Raw genomic sequence first — 18,234 nt, forward strand, 5'->3', positions numbered from 1 at the left:
TCTCAGATAATCACTCCAACTTTAATCCTACTCATCCCAATGAATAAGAGGCCTCTTTCCAAAAATTCACCATTAAATTCATCAGCAAAATCTGCACCTGATTCACAGTAACCCCGCTGCGTTTGTCGGTACGTTAGCCTACCTGTTGCATCATTAAGCTAACAGGCTGAGGGGCACGCGCGGCGCCGCGCGCTCTGCTCACATGACGTTACCCAGAATTCTGCGGGACCGAAACCGGCTGGACAGCCGAGAAAACTACAAAAGGAGGAAGAGGATGCGGGTCGGTGAGTGAGGCTAATTTTAAAACACATTTAAAAACACATTTGGCACATTTTGTGGCGTATTGTCGTTGGGTGGTACGTCAGTGACGAATAAGAAATGATGTCGTTGTATTTCAGCGTTTTTACGTGACTCGAAACAGAAAGTGACAGCGCGAGCGGCAGTTAAAGTCCTCCAACTTGTTGGTGTTGCGGGCGAAGTTGTCACCGGTAGCGAAGGACAGCTCGATAGCTACGACAGCGGGTTCTGCTAACATTGTGACAGTGAAGCACGCGTCAAGGTTTGCGGACAAGCTAGCGGAAGATCGCCTGAAAAAATGTCCCAAAGCCGGTTGAAGGCGTTTTAAAAGCACAAGAATCTGATATCTGTGCGGTAAAGTGATATCGCTCGTCAGTGACAGAGGAGAGACTGTTGACAGCTTTACGTCATTTATCAGCTGTTTTGGTTTAAAGTGCAGCTGGAGGACAGCCCAGGCTCTTTATTTTGGTAAATGGTGACATTCAGCTGGGAAACAAAAGGATTCAAGTACTGTTATGTAAAACAGAAGCTGAAAACAAAATTGTACCTCGTGGACTGAATTAATTAAAATGGTACCAGGCTATTTTAAAGCCCTCGTTGAATTTAACATTAGGTCAGATGTTCTAAATTCAAAGTTGATTGTGTACAGCTATTACACTAAACCCATCAGTAAATGAATCCTGCTAACAAGTATTGTTGTCCACAAATGATAAAACACATCAGGGAGCAGCATTGTCGCACTGGGTGACAGTAAGGAAAAACAGAACAACACAAGACTAACTGAACAATCAAAGAAACAAATAATGAATATTTTGGTGTCTGGTGTTGTTGATCACACTGGGGTCTAGTGGGATGAACGTGTATGCCATGTCTGATGCAGATAGCTCAAAGAACATCTCGGGCTGGCGTACTGTTGTTGTCAGAAGCCTGAAGGGCCCATTGAGACACTGAGTACTGAGCAGAAATAGAAAATCACAATCAAGCATGTGTCAAAACTGTGTTAAAGCCTCCAGTGTTTATGAACGTTGTGACAGCGTCCTGATTTCCCCTCCTGCTCCAGGCTGTGTACACTGACAGCTGCTGTTGACACAGAGCTTTTCCACTGTTTGTAAAATTTAAAGCCACCCTGCATGTACATTAACATAATGATTTGGTGAACTGCACACTGCATGCTCAGTTTATGTCCTCGTATGTCTCCACCAAGAAGCACTCGCGGGACAATATGAGTTAAATCCTCTCTCATTATATGTGTAATTTTACATGATGTTATTGATATGTATTCTGGCATAGCACATTTTCTCGGAAATCAGTCGAGAAAATTGACATTTAAGAATATCAAATGTCTGTTTTTGGCTAATCCAGCAAATGCAGTATCTGACAAATCAGTGTACTTTGTCACACTAATGCAAAAACAGATCCAATATTGCCAGTTCGCCTGTTACTACATTTTCTACAATTTTTTCCGTAAACAAATGAAATACAATATGTGTTTATGAAATAATTGTGGCCAGTATATTTTGTGATTGGGACATTTTGACATTTGAATGATTAACTGTCCCAGTGGACAAACTACGCAATGATGACACTTCCTCTCTATCACTCCAAACCTATAGTCTTTGCTTTGCGTTGCTTTCTGTGCTGAAGTGTCTTGTTTCTCATTGGCATGTTTTAAATGATCTAATATCAGCTGACGTATAACCCCAGTTGATTTATTGAAAGACAGACGATTTGTGTAACACTGCACATGCTGTGTCCACTAGGCCTCACCTTCAGCTGAACTGTCGCAAAGCCACCAGGACATTTTTCTTTCCTCCTTATCTTATATTTTGTAGGCTTCACATTAGAACCTGTAGCTGTCTGTTTGTTAATGTGCATGCTGGTACGATCTTGCAAAGTCTTTCTCAGGTATCTGGAAAGAGAGCAGACTCTTGATGTACAAGTTTTCAATATTTGCGGTCGATCTTACTTTGGATGTGCGTGTTTGAGTATGACGAGCAGTCGTTTTATCTTATCTTTGTCTCTGTGTTTTCAATGACTTGCCGGAGGAAGACCTCATAGAGCGAAACGCTGCCTCTGAAAGAGAGTGATAGTGTTTATTTGGAGCTGCACTGGCACAGCAACCCTTGACCAAACAGATAAGAGTGTAATCACCCAAGCAATGAGTTTTCTTGCAGGAGATGAGGTCATTAAGATCTGTGTGTTTACCCTCTTCAAGCTGTACAGTGCACGTCACATGCCGGCTGCGTCGGTTGCTCCAGAGGCCGATGCTGTCTATAAAGGAGGTTGAAGAAAACCCTGATCCTGCTCTTGTCTCTATTTCTCTCCCAACCAAAGATATGGATCACGAGGTTGTGTTTGCAGCCTTGGCGACAGTATGCGAGGACAACATTTCCATTATGAGTGGGCCTTCTGATTTGCCGCACGGCGCTGTTGCCAAGCGACTGGTCACTTGTTTGAGACAGATTCAGGAGCACGGCCGAGCCCTGGAGCCTGTGGTCGGAGGCTTCACCGCCATCTTCCACCATTATGACTTTGACGCACAAACGCCTGGGAATGGCTACCGCACCCTGATCAAGGTATGCCTGACCCCGCTGACTGGATGTGTTGTTATTTTTCCTTTTGTGAGACTGAACAAAACAAAAACAAGTGTATTCACAGTTCATATCATTTGGTCTATGTAACGGCAGAAAGTTGACTCACCAGATTGTTTGTTTGTTTTTTTCTGTTGTGTCTTCATGCAGCCAGACGTCAGAAACAGGAAATGTAATTAATTTAAAAATTAAGACTGAAAATGAAGAAAATTCTAACCAAATCCAAGAAAATGTTAAAGATATTAGATGAGATTAATCATCAGCATGTCCGAGTACTGAAGGTAGCACGTAATGTTAAATACAGATCGATGTAAATGCAACCACCTGACTGGCTTTGTTTACGCTAATGTCTAAAAATGCAAAAAATTCTGTATTTTTCTTATTGTCAAAAATCGGATCGATGCAGGCTCTCAGCTTTTTCATCGGAAGCTGCCCTGTTTTTCTTTCAGGTGTTGCAATCCTGCCTTTTGCACATCATTCACAAGGGCCGTTACATTGCCTCAAATTACAACAGTGCCTTCTTCAGGGCGGAGCACAATGCCTCTGAGATGGAGGCGTACTGCAGCGCTCTGTGTCAGCTGCGCGCCCTGCTCCACCTCGCCCAGCGGCTCCTCAACGACAACGACTACGGCCAGCTGTACTCCCTGCAGGACGGGGAGCTGAGCCGCAAGTTCGTGCAAGAGTACATCTCCATGCACAAAGCCTGTTTCTACGGCCGCTGTCTGGGCTTTCAGGTCAGCCCACCAAAACAGACTTAGTTCACACCAGTTGCTTTTATTTTCATCCAGTTATTAGTGTGTTGGATCAGCCAAAAATGTGATTCAAGTAACTTCAGTCAAACAAGCCTGTTGATTGGTCTGATGTCTCATTGAGCGCCTCTCATCTGGCAACAACATGTAGTCAAACATCGGACTGCAAATGACCAGTTTAGTATTTTCGAGAAGCTTCATAGTCAGTTGGCCTCATGATGAAAACATATGCGTCACCTGTTTTGATTAATTCAAACAAAAGCTCCTCTCATTGACTGTCCATTGTTTCTGTTCACAGTTCTCGCCAACGCTGCGTCCCTTCCTCCAGACCGTTGTCATAAGCATGGTCTCATACGGAGAGACGTATGGCAAACAGCAGTCTGGCTTGGGTGAGTCTTTTCAGGTCTCTTCTTTGGTGCTGCTGGATGGCCGTTTTGTGGCCGTTTCAGGTGTGTTTAAAGTCATCCATCCTCTTCCAGGTATGGCAGCCCTCTCTCTCCTCACATCAGGGAAGTACGTCATCAATCCAGAGTTGCGGGGTGCTGAGTTTGAGCGCATCACACAGAACCTGGACATGCAGTTCTGGAAGTCCTTCTGGAACCTCACAGAGTCCGGCCTGATAACAGTAGGCAGGGTCACACATTGTCCCACTGACTCTCAAATCAGCTGAAGTCGTGTTTAATGTTTGAACTGCTCAACCCCTCGCCATGTCCTCCTCTGTGCAGGGCTTCAACAGGATAGCCTCGAGCCCAGTGCACGTGAATTTCACCCTGACTTTGCCTCCTGTCACTCTACGCCTCCCGCTGGCCTCAGACCCCAGTCTAACAGCCACCGTGTCACCTCCAATAGCCCACTGGGGCCCCGGGCCAGTCCACATGCGTCTCATCTCTTGTGAGCTCCGAGAAGGACAGGTCTGTCTCCTTACTTAAACAGCCAACAACCAAAGAGAGAAGTGTTGTATTTCTGATACAAATTACAAAGAAATGAAAATTTAGCTCTTTCTTAGGGGAATTTGATATAAAGATAAGAGTTATCCAACTGTATAGAATGCAGCACAGTACGCTGTGTTTCTCCTGGTCCCTGGTACAAAACAGGAAGTTTGAATAGTTCACATTCAGAGGGACTGAAGCAGACATTCACACTACACGAGGTGCAACAGCACAAAACAAAATAGACACAAAACAGGATGCAGAAACAATGTACAAGGGACATAAAGTACATTTTGATGAAAATGTGTGAACTCTGATAGGAGAAGATGTTTTTCATGTCATTCTCTTTTAGACCCAATTGTGTAAAGTAAAAGCATGTGTTGCTGCTTTGTGTCTTTCCTTGTTAATTATTAATCACCTCTCGGCTTACTTTACAGGACAGCGAAGAGCTGCTGTCTTTTTCTCGAACCAACCCCCCCCCCATCTCTGTGTCCCATCTCCCCTGGGTACAGAAGCAGCCTCGCTCCCCCTGGCTGCTCATCCACTTCCATGGAGGGGGCTTCGTGGCCCAGACTTCCAAATCCCATGAGGTACCCTACAGACTGCAGGTGTTAGCTGTATCTGGATCTGTAGTAGATGTCTGCAAAGGTTATTGTCTGGTTGAAACTGATACTCTTGATCCCATTATAATTATAGTAATAATAATATTTAGCACAAGATCTTTCAGTCCTACAAAGTGTCTGTGAAATCAACAGTTGTGTAATAAATTCAAGGAAAGTAAGCAGCTGTAAATGGTTTGCATATATCACACATAGTTATTCTGTTTCTGTCCACCTCCCAATGAATCAGAATTATCTTCGGATTTGGTCGAAGGAGCTGAACGTACCTGTCCTCTCTGTGGACTACTCTCTGTCACCTGAAGCACCTTTTCCCAGAGCTCTGGAGGAATGTTTCTACGCCTACTGCTGGGCTCTGAACAACTGTCACCTGCTGGGTACGTGTGTGACGCCGCACTCGAACAATACAGGACGAGAGCAAACCAGTCAGATGAAAACATGTTTGTTTATCGGTGTGGGAATTTTGTGTCGTGTGTGTGTGTGTGTGTGTGTGTGTGTGTGTGTGTGTGTGTGTGTGTGTGTGTGTGTGTGTGTGTGTGTGTGTGTGTGTGTGTGTGTGTGTGTGTGTGTGTGTCAGGCTCCACAGCAGAGCGGGTTTGTCTGGCAGGTGACAGCGCTGGAGGAAACCTCTGCATCACTGTGTCCATGAAAGCCATGTCCAGCGGCATCCGAGTCCCTGACGGCATCATGGCCGCCTACCCCGCCACCTTGCTCACCACCGACGCCTCGCCGTCCCGCCTGCTCACGCTCATCGACCCGCTGCTGCCTCTAGGCGTTTTGGCAAAGTGCCTCAACGCCTATGCAGGTATGTGAGTGTACAAAGCACAGCAGTGGGCGTGTGCTGCTTCACGCACCGTTAAACACAAGAGCACTTTCCGGCGCCACTGGAACAGAAAACAGAATCTCAGAGAGATGACTTTCTTTGTGCCACGCTGTCACTTAATTGTGATTCAATAACAGACTTGCTGGTACACGATTATGAATATTTTGTCTCTCGGGAATCTTTTGTTTGTTCCTCTCATGTATTTCATCCCTTGCTCATGGCAGGTGCAGACTGTCAGACGGTGCAGCCTGCAGTGGGAAGCGGCGGTCTGAGCTCTCTGGGTAGAGACACCGCCGTGCTGCTCAGCGATCTCACCCAGGGGGCCTCCAACTGGATCCAGTCCTTTCTGGACCCCATGCGGACTTCAGGCGGAGCCCGCCCACAGTCATCAGTTCAGAGGCCCCAGAGCAACGAACCTCGCAGGACACCCACCCACACCCCTGCACCAAACTGCGGAAGTGACATGGATTACCCAGAGGGCTTTGAGCCTCTGCGATCTGAGTGCCTGGCTTTTATTCGCCCAACTTCCTGTCCCATTATCAGGAACCCGTTTGTATCGCCTCTGCTGGCTCCTAACAACCTGCTGAAGGGCCTGCCACCTGTGCACATCGTGGTAAGAGGAACTGAAGAGTTTGTCCTCATCCAGACTCAGTTTAACCACTTAACTTCATTTATTTTCAGCCTGGTGTGTAACTTCAGCAGAAGCACAGCCGCAGAACATCTTCATGCAGCTCTAGTCACAAGTCTTACAAACAGTGAAATTATTGAGGCAATAAATAACATTTTTAACCTCATAATCAGACATCTCCTTTTGCTTCACTAACTGATTTTAAATCACTGAACAAATTTGGGATATGGGCGGCAGCTGTTTCCTGATTGCTCCGTGTCTCCTCACAGGCCTCAGCTCTGGACGCCTTGCTGGATGACTCGGTGATGTTTGCCAAGAAGCTGCGAGACATGGGCCAACCTGTGAGTCTGACGGTGGTGGAGGACCTGCCTCACGGCTTCCTCAGCCTATCGCAGCTCGCCAAGGAGACGGAGGTCGCGTCAGCAATCTGCGTGGAGCAAATGAGGAAGATTTTTCAGGGAGAAAACCCGACACCTGCCCTTTGCAAAAGGCCAAAGCTGGCAGAGACTAAGCAGAGCACCGATCCGTCGGGCTGATTTAGCTGCCATTCTCGGGACCGGTTTGTTCTTTTGGGAAAAACAGATCTGACATGATGTGGTGAGAGGGATGCAATAAATTTAAGAAAAGGAAACAAGTGAGAATTATGTGGACTGGAGGAAGCTAAGGGACCCTGCACTTCAAAGCTTTACTGTAGGCAGCAGTGATCGATAGAGGCACTAAAAACTCTCTATAACCAGCTCTAAAATGATCCTGAATGAGGACAAAAAAGGAAGGAATTATTTTTCTACAAAGATTGACATGTTCTAGATCCAGATCAAATGCTCATCATCGAGAATATAACTGACAGAAACACCACCGTAACCAGCTCTCACAGCGATTTCTTACCTGACACGCGTCAGTAATGGGAGCTGTCGTGCCTTGAATTTACAGTGCTGCTGTCTTTGCTTCATGTTTGAACAAAACTGACCAGGATTAAAGGTTTACTTGTACAGGAAACACATTCCAGATGCACTGTGTTCTTATTACATCTGGATTAAATGTGTAACCTGGTTTTGCCAGTTTGTCACATGTTTACAGCACATTGATGAGGAGGCCTTCACAGTGTACTGACCAGCAGTATGTGGGTGTGAAAGTAACTTGTAATACTGTAAATGAATTCTAAGTATTTCTCAGTATTATTATTTGTTATTTAAAGTCTGAATTAAATCAAAACTACAAGGAGTGCTTGTGCTTAATCTGTTCTGTGCAGCCAAAAGTTATACCTCTTGAAAACGATTTATTTATTTAATCAGCCAGTTCATAAATAGTGGTTATTTTAGCATGTGTTATGTAGAAACATTGTTAAAAAAAGGAAAAATATCATGTTGAATTCACAGGAAGATGAGTGCTGTTATTACTGTACACATGCTTTATTGCAGGTTATTCTTGCGTAATAACCAAGTCGCAACACAACCCGCAACCTGACTAGAAAAACAATCTCTGAATTTGAGTAATTTAACACAGCTTGACATTTTCCATCCCTCGTGACAACTCTGCACCAAATGTTTGCTCTTGTCGCAGCTCCTTCTTCACCCCTCAGAATCAGTGACAGTGATGTTCACATGGTTGAGAAAACATGCTTAAAGTTTGAAGAGTTGAACGAGACCCCTTCCTGTCTGCAGACATGCGGACTGCTTTTCTTGTGTCGGTGGGCACTAATGGTAAGTCTGCTCAAAGGTGACTTCCTGCACATACATTTTCACCACCTGCATGTGCTTTTCTTCCATTTCTCTCTGTTTGCACCACTGTCTCTCAGCGGTGAACATAATGAACTGCGTCTGGGTCAGCGCCACATCAGCTACATCGCTCCTGCTGTCATTAACCGCCACCCGGAGTCCAACCTTTACACCATCATCAATGACATCATGCTGATTAAGTTCTTAGAGACAGCCCATCGCCCTCCCCAGCGGCTGTGCCCCTGCAGGCACCCAGTGCCTGGCTTCTGGATGGGGAGCCACCCAGAGCTCTTGTAAGTCTGGGATGAGGATAGAAGGGGCTCTGGCCAGGTATACGCAGGCAGAAATGTCCAAAACATAATACAATATTCCTCTGTTAACATGTCATATTGATATCATCCTTTTTAATTGTGTGCCTTCACGAATTTCAGCATGTTAATTCAGTTTCATGAGACAAAATGCATCTTTTCATGTAATATTACACATGGATTTTGCATGGAGTAGCATATTCTGGCGCTGTTTCAACCTCTTAATTGAGAGTATAGTCATGAAAATACTTTTTTTAAATGTACCATAGGCAGTACAAAATAATCGGTGCTCCTGCCACAGCAGTAACGTGGTTCGACAGCAGGTGGCAGTGGCGTCACACAGTGTCACATGTAATAAAGAGGAGAGAGAGAGAGACACACCGAGGAAGAGAAGACGAAGAAGAGGGCGACCATGTTGATTTAAAGGAAGAAGAAACACAATAGAGGCGATTTATTTCAAGCAAAATTCAGTTACTAAAGCGAATACTAAAGAAAATAGTTGATCAACCGCACACTGAGTATCCCTGTCAAATAACAGAGAAACTAAGGTAAGTTTGCGGTAACACGGAACCGTCTAGCTTCCGTTAAAAACATCCGAGTTGTTGTGAGCTCGCTAGCACGTAGCTAACGCTAGCGAGTGGAGTTATTTGTGTTAAATTAGCCTTGAGGCTAACGAGCTTGCTAATTGTACCATGTAGCGTTAACGATAAAATTCCGAAGAACGTAAGTTAAGGTTGCTAACATGTAATGTTATCGTTGCTAATCTTTAGAGATGCGATCGTGTATCGTAATTAAAAGCTTACTGTAATTCCGAATTGCGAGTGTTTCAACGGCTTAGCGGTTAGTTAGCTTTGAGCTGCTTATTCAGTAGCCTGACGCTGCTAATGTTGTTTCTCACGTAGCATTAAGGTAACACTGTTACTACTACTGTTACTGATTTACAGAGGAAGATGGGCAAAACCTACCACGACTACACCGATTATTCCGTAATTTTTAAAAGATACCCGTTTTGGAGAAAATGTTTGGGAAACGGGGGTAAAAAGTATGTTGACGTTCATCTCAATGGGACGGTCGAGGCACAAGCCGGTAGTTTGTAGATAGCTAAAATTAAGCAACGTAAAAAGTTAGCATTATCTGAGCATCCGTCTTCCACTGTCGATATAAAGCGTAATTTTGAAATTTGATTCAGTCAGGCCGAGTCTTCTCTGTGGGCCAGTCTTTAAAATCTTGCCAGTTTGGGCTTAGCTAATCTTGCCACCTGCCAGGTTCACCTGTGCAATTTTAAACCAAACCATTTAGCGAATTAGTTAGCAAGTAAAGCCCTTCACTGCCGTGGAGTGTAGCGTGGTAGTGTTTCTTATCAAAGCTTCAACTTACCAGTTTTTTCATTATTGCTTGATTTTTAAGTCTGATAATGAGTGCTTAACGCGCAACCATCACAAGTTAGCAGAAAAATGAATAAGATTTATTGAAACTGTTTGGGGGTTTTTTTCTGGTTCCCTAACTGGTGGTCAAGACCCCAAAGGGGAGATTAAATGGGGTGGTTGCGAGATAATTAACAGTAGGGATAAGGTTATGAATAGAGCTGAAATTATTAGGCAGTTGACATGTTTGGGTTGAAACTGAAGACTATTGTGATATTCAGGCAATTGTTGAAGGTTTTCTCCCAGTCCCATCTTTTAATTGTAAGGATTTGCTGTTTTCTTTGTCATTAGAAACTGAAGAGAGTTGGTTTTGTATGTGAAGCATAAATCAAAATGTTTTAGGTAGTAAATTTCACAATTTTCTGTCGTTTTACTGACCAAAGGGGATATAAATTGAAATTAACATAGCTCCAACTCTGAAGGCTGATTTAATAACTCCAAGATCTCAGTGTTCAATTATTGATTTAACACAGAAAAGTGAAATTTTTATTTGATTGATTTTTTTTTTTTTTTAATTAAACGATGTCCAAAATCAGTCAATTCCCTGGTGATCAGTCAACTGTTCAGTTAATTTTAAAGCCTTTTGGTTGGATTTTTTTTTTTTTTTTTTTTTCCCCAGGTGACAAGTTTGAGCAGTTGGCTGAGTTTGAGGAGGCAGCGGGTTGATCACAGCCACGCTCACACACTTCACACACCAACCGGAAGACCTGTGGTGTCCGGGGAGAGAGGGTCGAACACCTGGAGGAGAAAGGAAACGCACACTGAGGACTCGAAAGGGGTGGAAAGCTTTTTGGCTTTGGACTAGAAAACCCTTTGTATGATTAGTGATTTCAGGATCCAGTTTTTCTCACTCGTGGAGTAACGGATATCCACACAGTGGAACTAAACGGAGAGCATTATAGACTATATGATTTTGGGGAAAGATTTGTACAAAGTTGGACATCCTTTGTTTTTCAAGTACCGGGATATTGAGGAACTCTTATGGACTCAAAGTGGAAACGGGAAACATTGTTCAGTTTAGAAACAGAAGTTTAAGTGTTGAACTAAGATTATATTGAAGAAGCTGTTCCCCAAGTTCAGATTGCCTTAGTTGTTCTATTTCAGGACTTGAACCGCTTTGATACTTGTTCACATATAATTTTTCTATATTGTGGGCAAGTATATTCATGCATATGAATGCAAATTTCTCTTCATTTTGAAGAGCTCTTGTGTAAAACCGTGTTGTTGTTGTTTTTTTTTTTTTCTTTTGTTGTTGATGTTCTTGTACGTCAGTCACTCTGTTGTTGAAGGGGACCGAACTGCACGTACATGTGTATATGTAAATACGACGAATTGACTTCTGTTGTGAAAGCTTTGGACTTACAAAGAATAGAGAATATTGTTTGTTAATGCTTTATTAAACTTTTTTACTTTTGAAGAGAATTTTTAAAAAGAAAAACCTAAGAGGCAAAAATCTAATACTTTGAAGAAAAAAAACAAAAGCAAGGAAAACAGGAAAAATGGCTACCGCCAGAACAGAAAACGTCGGCCCAGTCGTCATGGGACTGAACAAGCAGAATGGGCAGCTCAGAGGACAGACCAAACCAGCTCCAGTCCAGCCAGCACCTGCAACTCAAGGAAAGGCTTTGGGTGCACCCCAGATAGCAGGCGGCGCCTCTCAGGACGGAGGAGGCATCAAGTTTGGAGATGACTGGAAAAAGAGCCTAAAGCTCCCTCCCAAAGACAACAGGGTCAAAACCTCAGTGAGTCAGACTTGATCAGTTTCTCTTCTCTCTCTTTGGCTCATAACTAGTTTTCTACTGTCGTCCTAACCTCTCTGTGTCTTCCTCAGGATGTGACGTCCACTAAGGGGAATGAATTTGAAGATTACTGTCTCAAAAGAGAACTCCTCATGGGCATCTTTGAGATGGGTTGGGAGAAACCATCCCCTATCCAGGTGAGCTTCATCAACCGACAGCCTCAGAACTGATTGGCTGTCATCTGATGATGATTTCACCTCTCGGGGCAAAGGCCAATATTTCAGTGTTTGTAGTCAGAGGATATCTGGACAGCTATCCAGGTCAAGGCTTCCTTGTTTGTGCGGCCGTCATTGTTTGCAGTCTGATTAGCAACTTGACATGTGAGAGTGGACATTTCAGCTTATCAACCGATATGCAAAGCTGAATCTTCGTCAGCCGATGGGTTCTGAAATTGCATTTTGTTCTATGTTCCACCTGTTAGTCCTCTGCACACTGTTTACATGCATGTGCAACCAAAGACCCCTCAAACGCAGTGAAACCAAAGCACTTCTCATCCCAAAATCTTGTCCTTTGCCTACAGAGTCACTGAAAGATCACAACCTTTTGTTGAATCAAACCACGAATGTTGCAGTTTACGCCATGTGCCTTAACCCCGTGGCTTCAGGCTTGAGGAGTTTTGCCAGCAGATAGACATGTTTTTGGCTCATTATAAGTGTGTTTTTAGTTGTTTGTCAGCATTAAAAACACAAACCTTTTGTCTGTTGAATGAGAAGGTCAGATTATACAATGCAGTGTCAGTAGTAGAGGAGCGAAAGTCATTTTGTAGATGAGAGAATTGTTGCAGCACTATGATTATGGCTGATTCTCCAGCGTAGGCACAGAATGAGACACCAGATGATATTTTCTCTGTCTTTGCAGGAGGAGAGCATTCCCATCGCCCTGTCTGGACGGGATATTCTGGCTCGGGCCAAGAATGGAACCGGAAAGAGTGGAGCCTATCTCATCCCACTGCTGGAGAGAATAGACCTGAAAAAGGACCACATACAGGGTGAGATGCTGCTGACACAGCCGTCCTCTCTCATCCTCCATCCTGTAACATCCACTGCTGTCCCTTCATCCTCACATTTCCTCTCTTATCGCCTCAGTAGCCTTAGTTACCCTCCTAATATTTTTTCCTCATGTCTGTAAGCTGCCTTTTTTTTTTTTTTTCATTTCTACACTTCAGTTTGCCTCAGTGAAATCTTTCACCTTTTACCGTCCACCATGTGTGACCTGTTCGTTTTTACACCCTAGCACTTGTCATGGTGCCCACCCGTGAGCTGGCACTGCAGGTGAGCCAGATCTCCATCCAGATCAGCAAACACCTGGGAGGCGTCAAAATCATGGCCACCACCGGGGGCACCAACCTGCGAGATGACATCATGCGCCTGGACGAGACCGGTAAGTGTGTCTCACTGAACCACTTCATGGCGTTTTGTCCAGAAAAGGCTGCTGTCCGCTGCACATGAAGTGCTCTGTGCTGACAGATATCACTGTCAGATATTAGTAAATCCAATGTGCAATGTCTTTTGTTTTGGAGGTCAGCTTTTCTACTTTCTGCTTTTGTTGTTTCCTTACGTTTTTGTTTTTTTCGGTACAGTTTACATGTTAGTAAGAGTGGACAGATGAATGTAAGGATCTTATTCCAGTGCTTCACATTCTGCGCGATTGTAATTATCTCCTGTTTTCCACATCAGTGCATGTCGTCATCGCCACGCCTGGCAGGATCCTGGACTTGATAAAGAAGGGAGTGGCCAAGGTGGATAGAGTCCAGATGATGGTGATGGATGAGGTAAACATGAACAAACCCAATGAAAGCAGTAAGAAATCTGCTAAAATCAGTTAGTTTTTCCAGTTGGAGCGCTGCCCGCTTCGTGTCAAACTGTCTCCGTTTGCTCTCAGGCGGATAAGCTGCTGTCTCAGGATTTTGTGGTGCTCATCGAGGATATCATCAGCTTCCTGGCCAAGAACAGGCAGATTCTGCTCTACTCTGCAACCTTCCCCATCAGCGTGCAGAAGTTCATGGTGAGCAGTCGGCTAATTGCTGCAGCACTCAGCCAGCCCGATGGCTCCAGGCCACTTGGCACCAGTTGGCTCGCACTGCAGACCAAGCTGTTCCCTCACTGCACCCAGATCTGTGTTTGTGTTAGTCTGTTGGATACGCTTCCAGGCCTGTGTTCGTCCAACGTGGTTCTGCTTTAGAAAGGTTTAGATGGTCTGTAAACCTTTTCTACAATGTCCTGTAGAATGGAAGCATGCGGACTACACATGTAAATACCTTTGATTTCACTTAAGTAAAGCAAGTATTGAGTCAAACAACAAAAACTGACCAAACAACACTTCAGTAGTTAATGAAGGGCCGTCCTGCATGCCTGTGTGTTTGTCTGCCTGCTGAGTTTTCATTTGCTCACTCTAAACTATTTATTCTGTGTCCTTGCTGCAGGCCAAGCACCTTCAGAAACCCTATGAGATAAACCTGATGGAGGAGCTGACTCTGAAGGGCATTACTCAGTACTACGCCTACGTCACCGAGAGGCAGAAAGTCCACTGCCTCAACACACTGTTCTCCAGGGTAACTGACTAACGCTGCATTCACCGCCCGTGCATTTTAAACTGCCAGCCTTGCGGACACAAAGGCACTTCTTTCCATAATGTGATGGCGTGAAACGTTTTTAACCCTCGCATGACCGTAACTTTTCTCCCCCTCTCTCTCTGCGTCACAGCTTCAGATCAACCAGTCAATTATCTTCTGTAACTCCACTCAGAGGGTGGAGCTCTTGGCCAAGAAGATCACTCAGCTGGGATACTCCTGTTTCTACATCCACGCAAAGATGATGCAGGTGAGTCGAGGCACATTAGAGAGAAACGCTGCCTTGATGATCCGCCCTCTCTGTTTCCTGTCACGTTTGTTGCTTCAGATGTTTTGGTTGTGTCTTTTTGTATCACTTTGTCTTTTTTGTTTTCCAGGAATATAGAAACCGTGTTTTCCATGACTTCAGAAACGGACTGTGCAGAAACCTGGTCTGCACTGGTGAGTTTCTGCTGTGTGTCTCAGAACTGGCCGTCTAATGGTACCCAGAAAGACGGATTATAATTCAATTCTGTTTCCCTCCAATAGATCTCTTCACCAGAGGTATCGACATCCAGGCCGTCAATGTCGTCATCAACTTCGACTTCCCCAAGAATGCTGAGACTTACCTCCATCGTATTGGAAGATCAGGTTCGGTGTTTCCTCCTTTATCAATGAGCACTGATTCATTGTATTGAAACTGATTTGAAAAGAGGATTTAGAAGATAAATGCAAAGTAAAATCATGACAAATCTGAACATACAAGCGCATAAACAACCAGTAGCTTCTTTTAATTCCGCGGTGAATCTGTATATTAAACGCACTCTCTCGCTCTCAGGGAGGTTCGGTCACCTGGGCTTGGCCATCAACCTGATCACATCAGAGGACCGATTCAACCTGAAGGCCATCGAAGACCAGCTGGTGACCGACATCAAGCCCATTCCCGGCAGCATCGACAAGAGCCTCTATGTGGCCGAGTACCACTCGAGCAACGCCGACTGTGACGTGGAGGAGGTCGAGGAGAAGCCGGGACACCAACAGGACAGCACCTAGAACAGGTGAGACGCTTTTAGATCCTATTCAGGCTTTTATTGCGTTAAAAAAACGTGGGACCCGTCCTCCTAATCCGAGCTCTGTCTTCCCTCCAGGACAGTTGGACACACCAGGCTTTTGCACAGACATCAGCGCTTGCACACAGGCTTCAGGCAACTCTTCAGTTTCCCATTTCTCACTCAGAGCCTGTCCAATGGATGTAAAGGCTGTTTTTTTTTTTTTTCTTTTTTAAGCATTTCCTTAGCTTTTCCTCAAAGAGAGCTGCCTCATTCTTTTATTTTAATTAGTTGGAGAAAGTTCAGCTGTGTTGTTTTGCACCAAACTCAGAATGGACCGAGCATCCCGCGTATGAGCTCAGCGTATTTTTCCTAAAATTAAGCTCGGTTAGACAGCGGCACAAATGAGTATCAGAGCTGCTCTGAACCCGTCGTCCTTGGAGGCTGTTTTCACTGCCAGCAGCAAGGTTGGTCTCTTTTCAATGTTACAGTGGTGCACTTACACCAGCCATCGTTCTGTCCACTTACACTGTTGTTGTCACTTAAGTGCCTTACTTACTCCCATGTGCACTCATCCATTCATAGCCTGCTGTCTCCTGTCGCGCAGCAGAGTACGAGCACAAATAAAATGAATTCAATGGTAACCCGACTTTATTTAAACAGCCATTATGCAAGGGGAAAAGACGACACACACACACACACACACCCCCCCTCTCCTGCTGAGAGGCGCGTTGAAACACGGCTCAAACTCCTTCAAAAAAAAAAAACATCCTGAATGTGAACGTTTATTTTTAATGTGAACGTTGCAATAAAAAAGGGCAGCTTTATTTAAATAACTGCGTGACTGTTTTTTCCCTTTCACGATGAATAATACATGAGCAGAGTTAACACGAGAGGACGGCTAAAGACGCAAGCCCCCGTACTGATTCATGGATGTTAGCCTGCGGCCGCTCAGACGGCACGGGACACCAACAGCAGCCTCGCGCTGTTACGTTACGGCTGCCGCTGGTGACTTTTCCCGCACACGGCTGCTGTCTGGAGGTCATTTTACGTAAATAAACCACACCGGCTGGTGAATACTGTAAACAGTCAGCCGCTGTAGCTGGCAGATGAAAAACTGGTTTCCTGTCCTGCACGCAGCGGCGGCGCAGGACCGATGCATCAAAGACGGGTTCAGAGCAGCTCTGACGGCCGCGTTTGCAAAGCTGACGCTGAGTATCGATGGGTCCACGGAGCAAATGACGTTTGGTGCAAAACAATAGTTTGAGTTTTCTGTCATTTCCTGTTTCCCCTCACTGCTTCACATTCAGTTTGTTGTGGAAGAAATTACAGGAGCATTTTTTTTTTTGCAAGTCCTAAAGCAAAACCTTCTTTTTAAGCCCCGTGATGACAAAGTTAAGGTTGGTGAATGTATTCGTTGCCAATGTGTACTCTCCATAGCCCAGTGGTTGAACGCCGAGCTCTTAAGCATACTTGACAGTTGTCGGTTCTGTTTCTGCTGCTGCAGCGTTAGAAACTCCAGGCTTCGCTTTTACGAACCGCTTTCACGGACCACAGGGCGATGAAACCTGCTCAGTCTTTAAAGGACCACGTTGATTGAACTACGATTAGGAGGCGTTTTCTTTCTGCAGCAGCAGGGAGGGGTGTGAGGGGCGGGCTCTGTGTATGAAAGCAAAAATTGTAGCATCTTTGAACAGGCAGCTGTGACTTCTTTGTTTTTGTCCTCCCCTACAGAGCGTCAGTAATGCAAAAAAAAAAAAAAGGCATAAAAAAAAGAGTATTTTTGTTTTTAAGATTTATTTTTGATGTTGCTTAAAGCAGTCTGAAGGGTGGGGGGGGGACTGCGAGGCTTTAGCACTGGGTAACTTCTGGAGGTTTATTTTGAGTGGGTTTGCAGAAGCCAAGTGTTTTATCAGATGCTCTGCGGGCATCTCCAATCGTTCCTTCTCTCTGGTACTTAAAGCAAAGACAAAAGCTTTGATTATAAGTTTTTTTTTTCCCCTCAAAAGTCCACAGAACACCTTCCCTGCGTCCTGTTTTCAGTGCCAGAGAGAGCGTTAAGTTACACTGGAGAGAGTTTCTGGAAAGCGTCGAAGCACCGTGATCCTGAAAGTGTCCCGTGTCGGCGCGACGCTCGGTCAGAGCGCTGCGACTCGTTTTCAGAAACTCCATCCGGTTTCCACGAGGGCAATCTTAATACGAGGTGTTGTGAATCATTTGGAGGAAATGAAATTGTAAATGATTCATTGTTTACACTAGTCGTTTACAATTATACAAAAAAAAGAAAATACTTTGCTTCATGGGCGGAGGAGGAGGAAATGTAGTTTTTTTTCCTTGAAATAGATTTGCATTGAAGCAAAACCAAAAAAGGAGAATGTCGTGTGTGTGTGTGTGTGTGTGTGTGTGTGTGTGTGTGTGTGTGTGTGTGTGTGTGTGTGTGTGTGTGTGTGTGTGTGTGTGTGTGTGTGTGTGTGTGTGTGTGTGTGTGTGTGTGTGTGTGTGTGTGTGTGTGTGTGTGTGTGTGTGTGTGTGTGTGTGTGTGTGTGTGTGTGTGTGTGTGTGTGTGTGTGTGTGTGTGTGTGTGTGTGTGTGTGTTACAGGTGGCTGTTTGAACAAGGTGTGTGTGTGGGCATGACACGTATGCTTGAAGCCGTGAAAGGCTGCGTTTTCTTAAAAATCCTTACGTTTACACGCAGCTTCGGCTAAACGCCATCTGGATTAACAGCTCGTCTGTCGTGTAACCGATAGGTCGCGCGT

The 18,234-nt window shown here is 44.8% G+C and overlaps 2 protein-coding genes across 4 annotated transcripts; both read left to right on the plus strand.

Moving 5' to 3' along the window:
• The first annotated feature begins 217 nt into the window (after positions 1-217).
• lipea (lipase, hormone-sensitive a) lies at positions 218-7,854 on the plus strand. Of its 2 annotated transcripts, XM_070984287.1 has the most exons (11): positions 218-284; positions 2,632-2,873; positions 3,338-3,622; positions 3,936-4,026; positions 4,117-4,262; positions 4,363-4,548; positions 5,004-5,156; positions 5,416-5,560; positions 5,761-5,988; positions 6,231-6,619; positions 6,904-7,854. In XM_070984287.1, exons 1-11 carry the CDS (start codon positions 275-277, stop codon positions 7,168-7,170), a joined length of 2,142 nt encoding a protein of 713 aa, XP_070840388.1. In that variant the 5' UTR covers positions 218-274; the 3' UTR covers positions 7,171-7,854. The 2 variants fall into 2 exon arrangements, with proteins under 2 accessions (XP_070840388.1, XP_070840387.1); XM_070984286.1 differs by lacking the exon at positions 218-284 and having other exon boundaries at positions 2,496-2,873.
• A 1,180-nt stretch (positions 7,855-9,034) lies between these two features.
• On the plus strand, positions 9,035-17,266 carry LOC139345569 (probable ATP-dependent RNA helicase ddx6). 2 transcript variants are annotated; one of them, XM_070984231.1, is made up of 13 exons: positions 9,035-9,205; positions 10,701-11,823; positions 11,913-12,017; positions 12,739-12,868; positions 13,114-13,260; positions 13,557-13,651; positions 13,762-13,884; positions 14,303-14,431; positions 14,583-14,699; positions 14,827-14,890; positions 14,978-15,079; positions 15,267-15,486; positions 15,577-17,266. In XM_070984231.1, exons 2-12 carry the CDS (start codon positions 11,581-11,583, stop codon positions 15,479-15,481), a joined length of 1,470 nt encoding a protein of 489 aa, XP_070840332.1. In that variant the 5' UTR covers positions 9,035-9,205; positions 10,701-11,580; the 3' UTR covers positions 15,482-15,486; positions 15,577-17,266. The 2 variants fall into 2 exon arrangements, with proteins under 2 accessions (XP_070840332.1, XP_070840334.1); XM_070984233.1 differs by having other exon boundaries at positions 15,582-15,694.
• The last annotated feature ends 968 nt before the right edge of the window (positions 17,267-18,234 follow it).

The sequence above is a fragment of the Chaetodon trifascialis genome, chromosome 17 (genome assembly GCF_039877785.1).
Source record: "Chaetodon trifascialis isolate fChaTrf1 chromosome 17, fChaTrf1.hap1, whole genome shotgun sequence".
NCBI lineage: Eukaryota > Metazoa > Chordata > Actinopteri > Chaetodontiformes > Chaetodontidae > Chaetodon > Chaetodon trifascialis.

Coding starts and splice junctions, on each gene's coding strand:
- lipea (XM_070984286.1), top strand. CDS start 2,562: ATGCTGTCTATAAAGGAGGTTGAAGAAAACCCTGATCCTGCTCTTGTC. Junction 5,561..5,760: donor GAACAACTGTCACCTGCTGG/GTACGTGTGTGA, acceptor TGTGTGTGTCAG/GCTCCACAGCAGAGCGGGTT. Junction 5,989..6,230: donor GTGCCTCAACGCCTATGCAG/GTATGTGAGTGT, acceptor TGCTCATGGCAG/GTGCAGACTGTCAGACGGTG.
- LOC139345569 (XM_070984231.1), top strand. CDS start 11,581: ATGGCTACCGCCAGAACAGAAAACGTCGGCCCAGTCGTCATGGGACTG. Junction 13,885..14,302: donor TCAGCGTGCAGAAGTTCATG/GTGAGCAGTCGG, acceptor TCCTTGCTGCAG/GCCAAGCACCTTCAGAAACC. Junction 14,891..14,977: donor CAGAAACCTGGTCTGCACTG/GTGAGTTTCTGC, acceptor TCCCTCCAATAG/ATCTCTTCACCAGAGGTATC.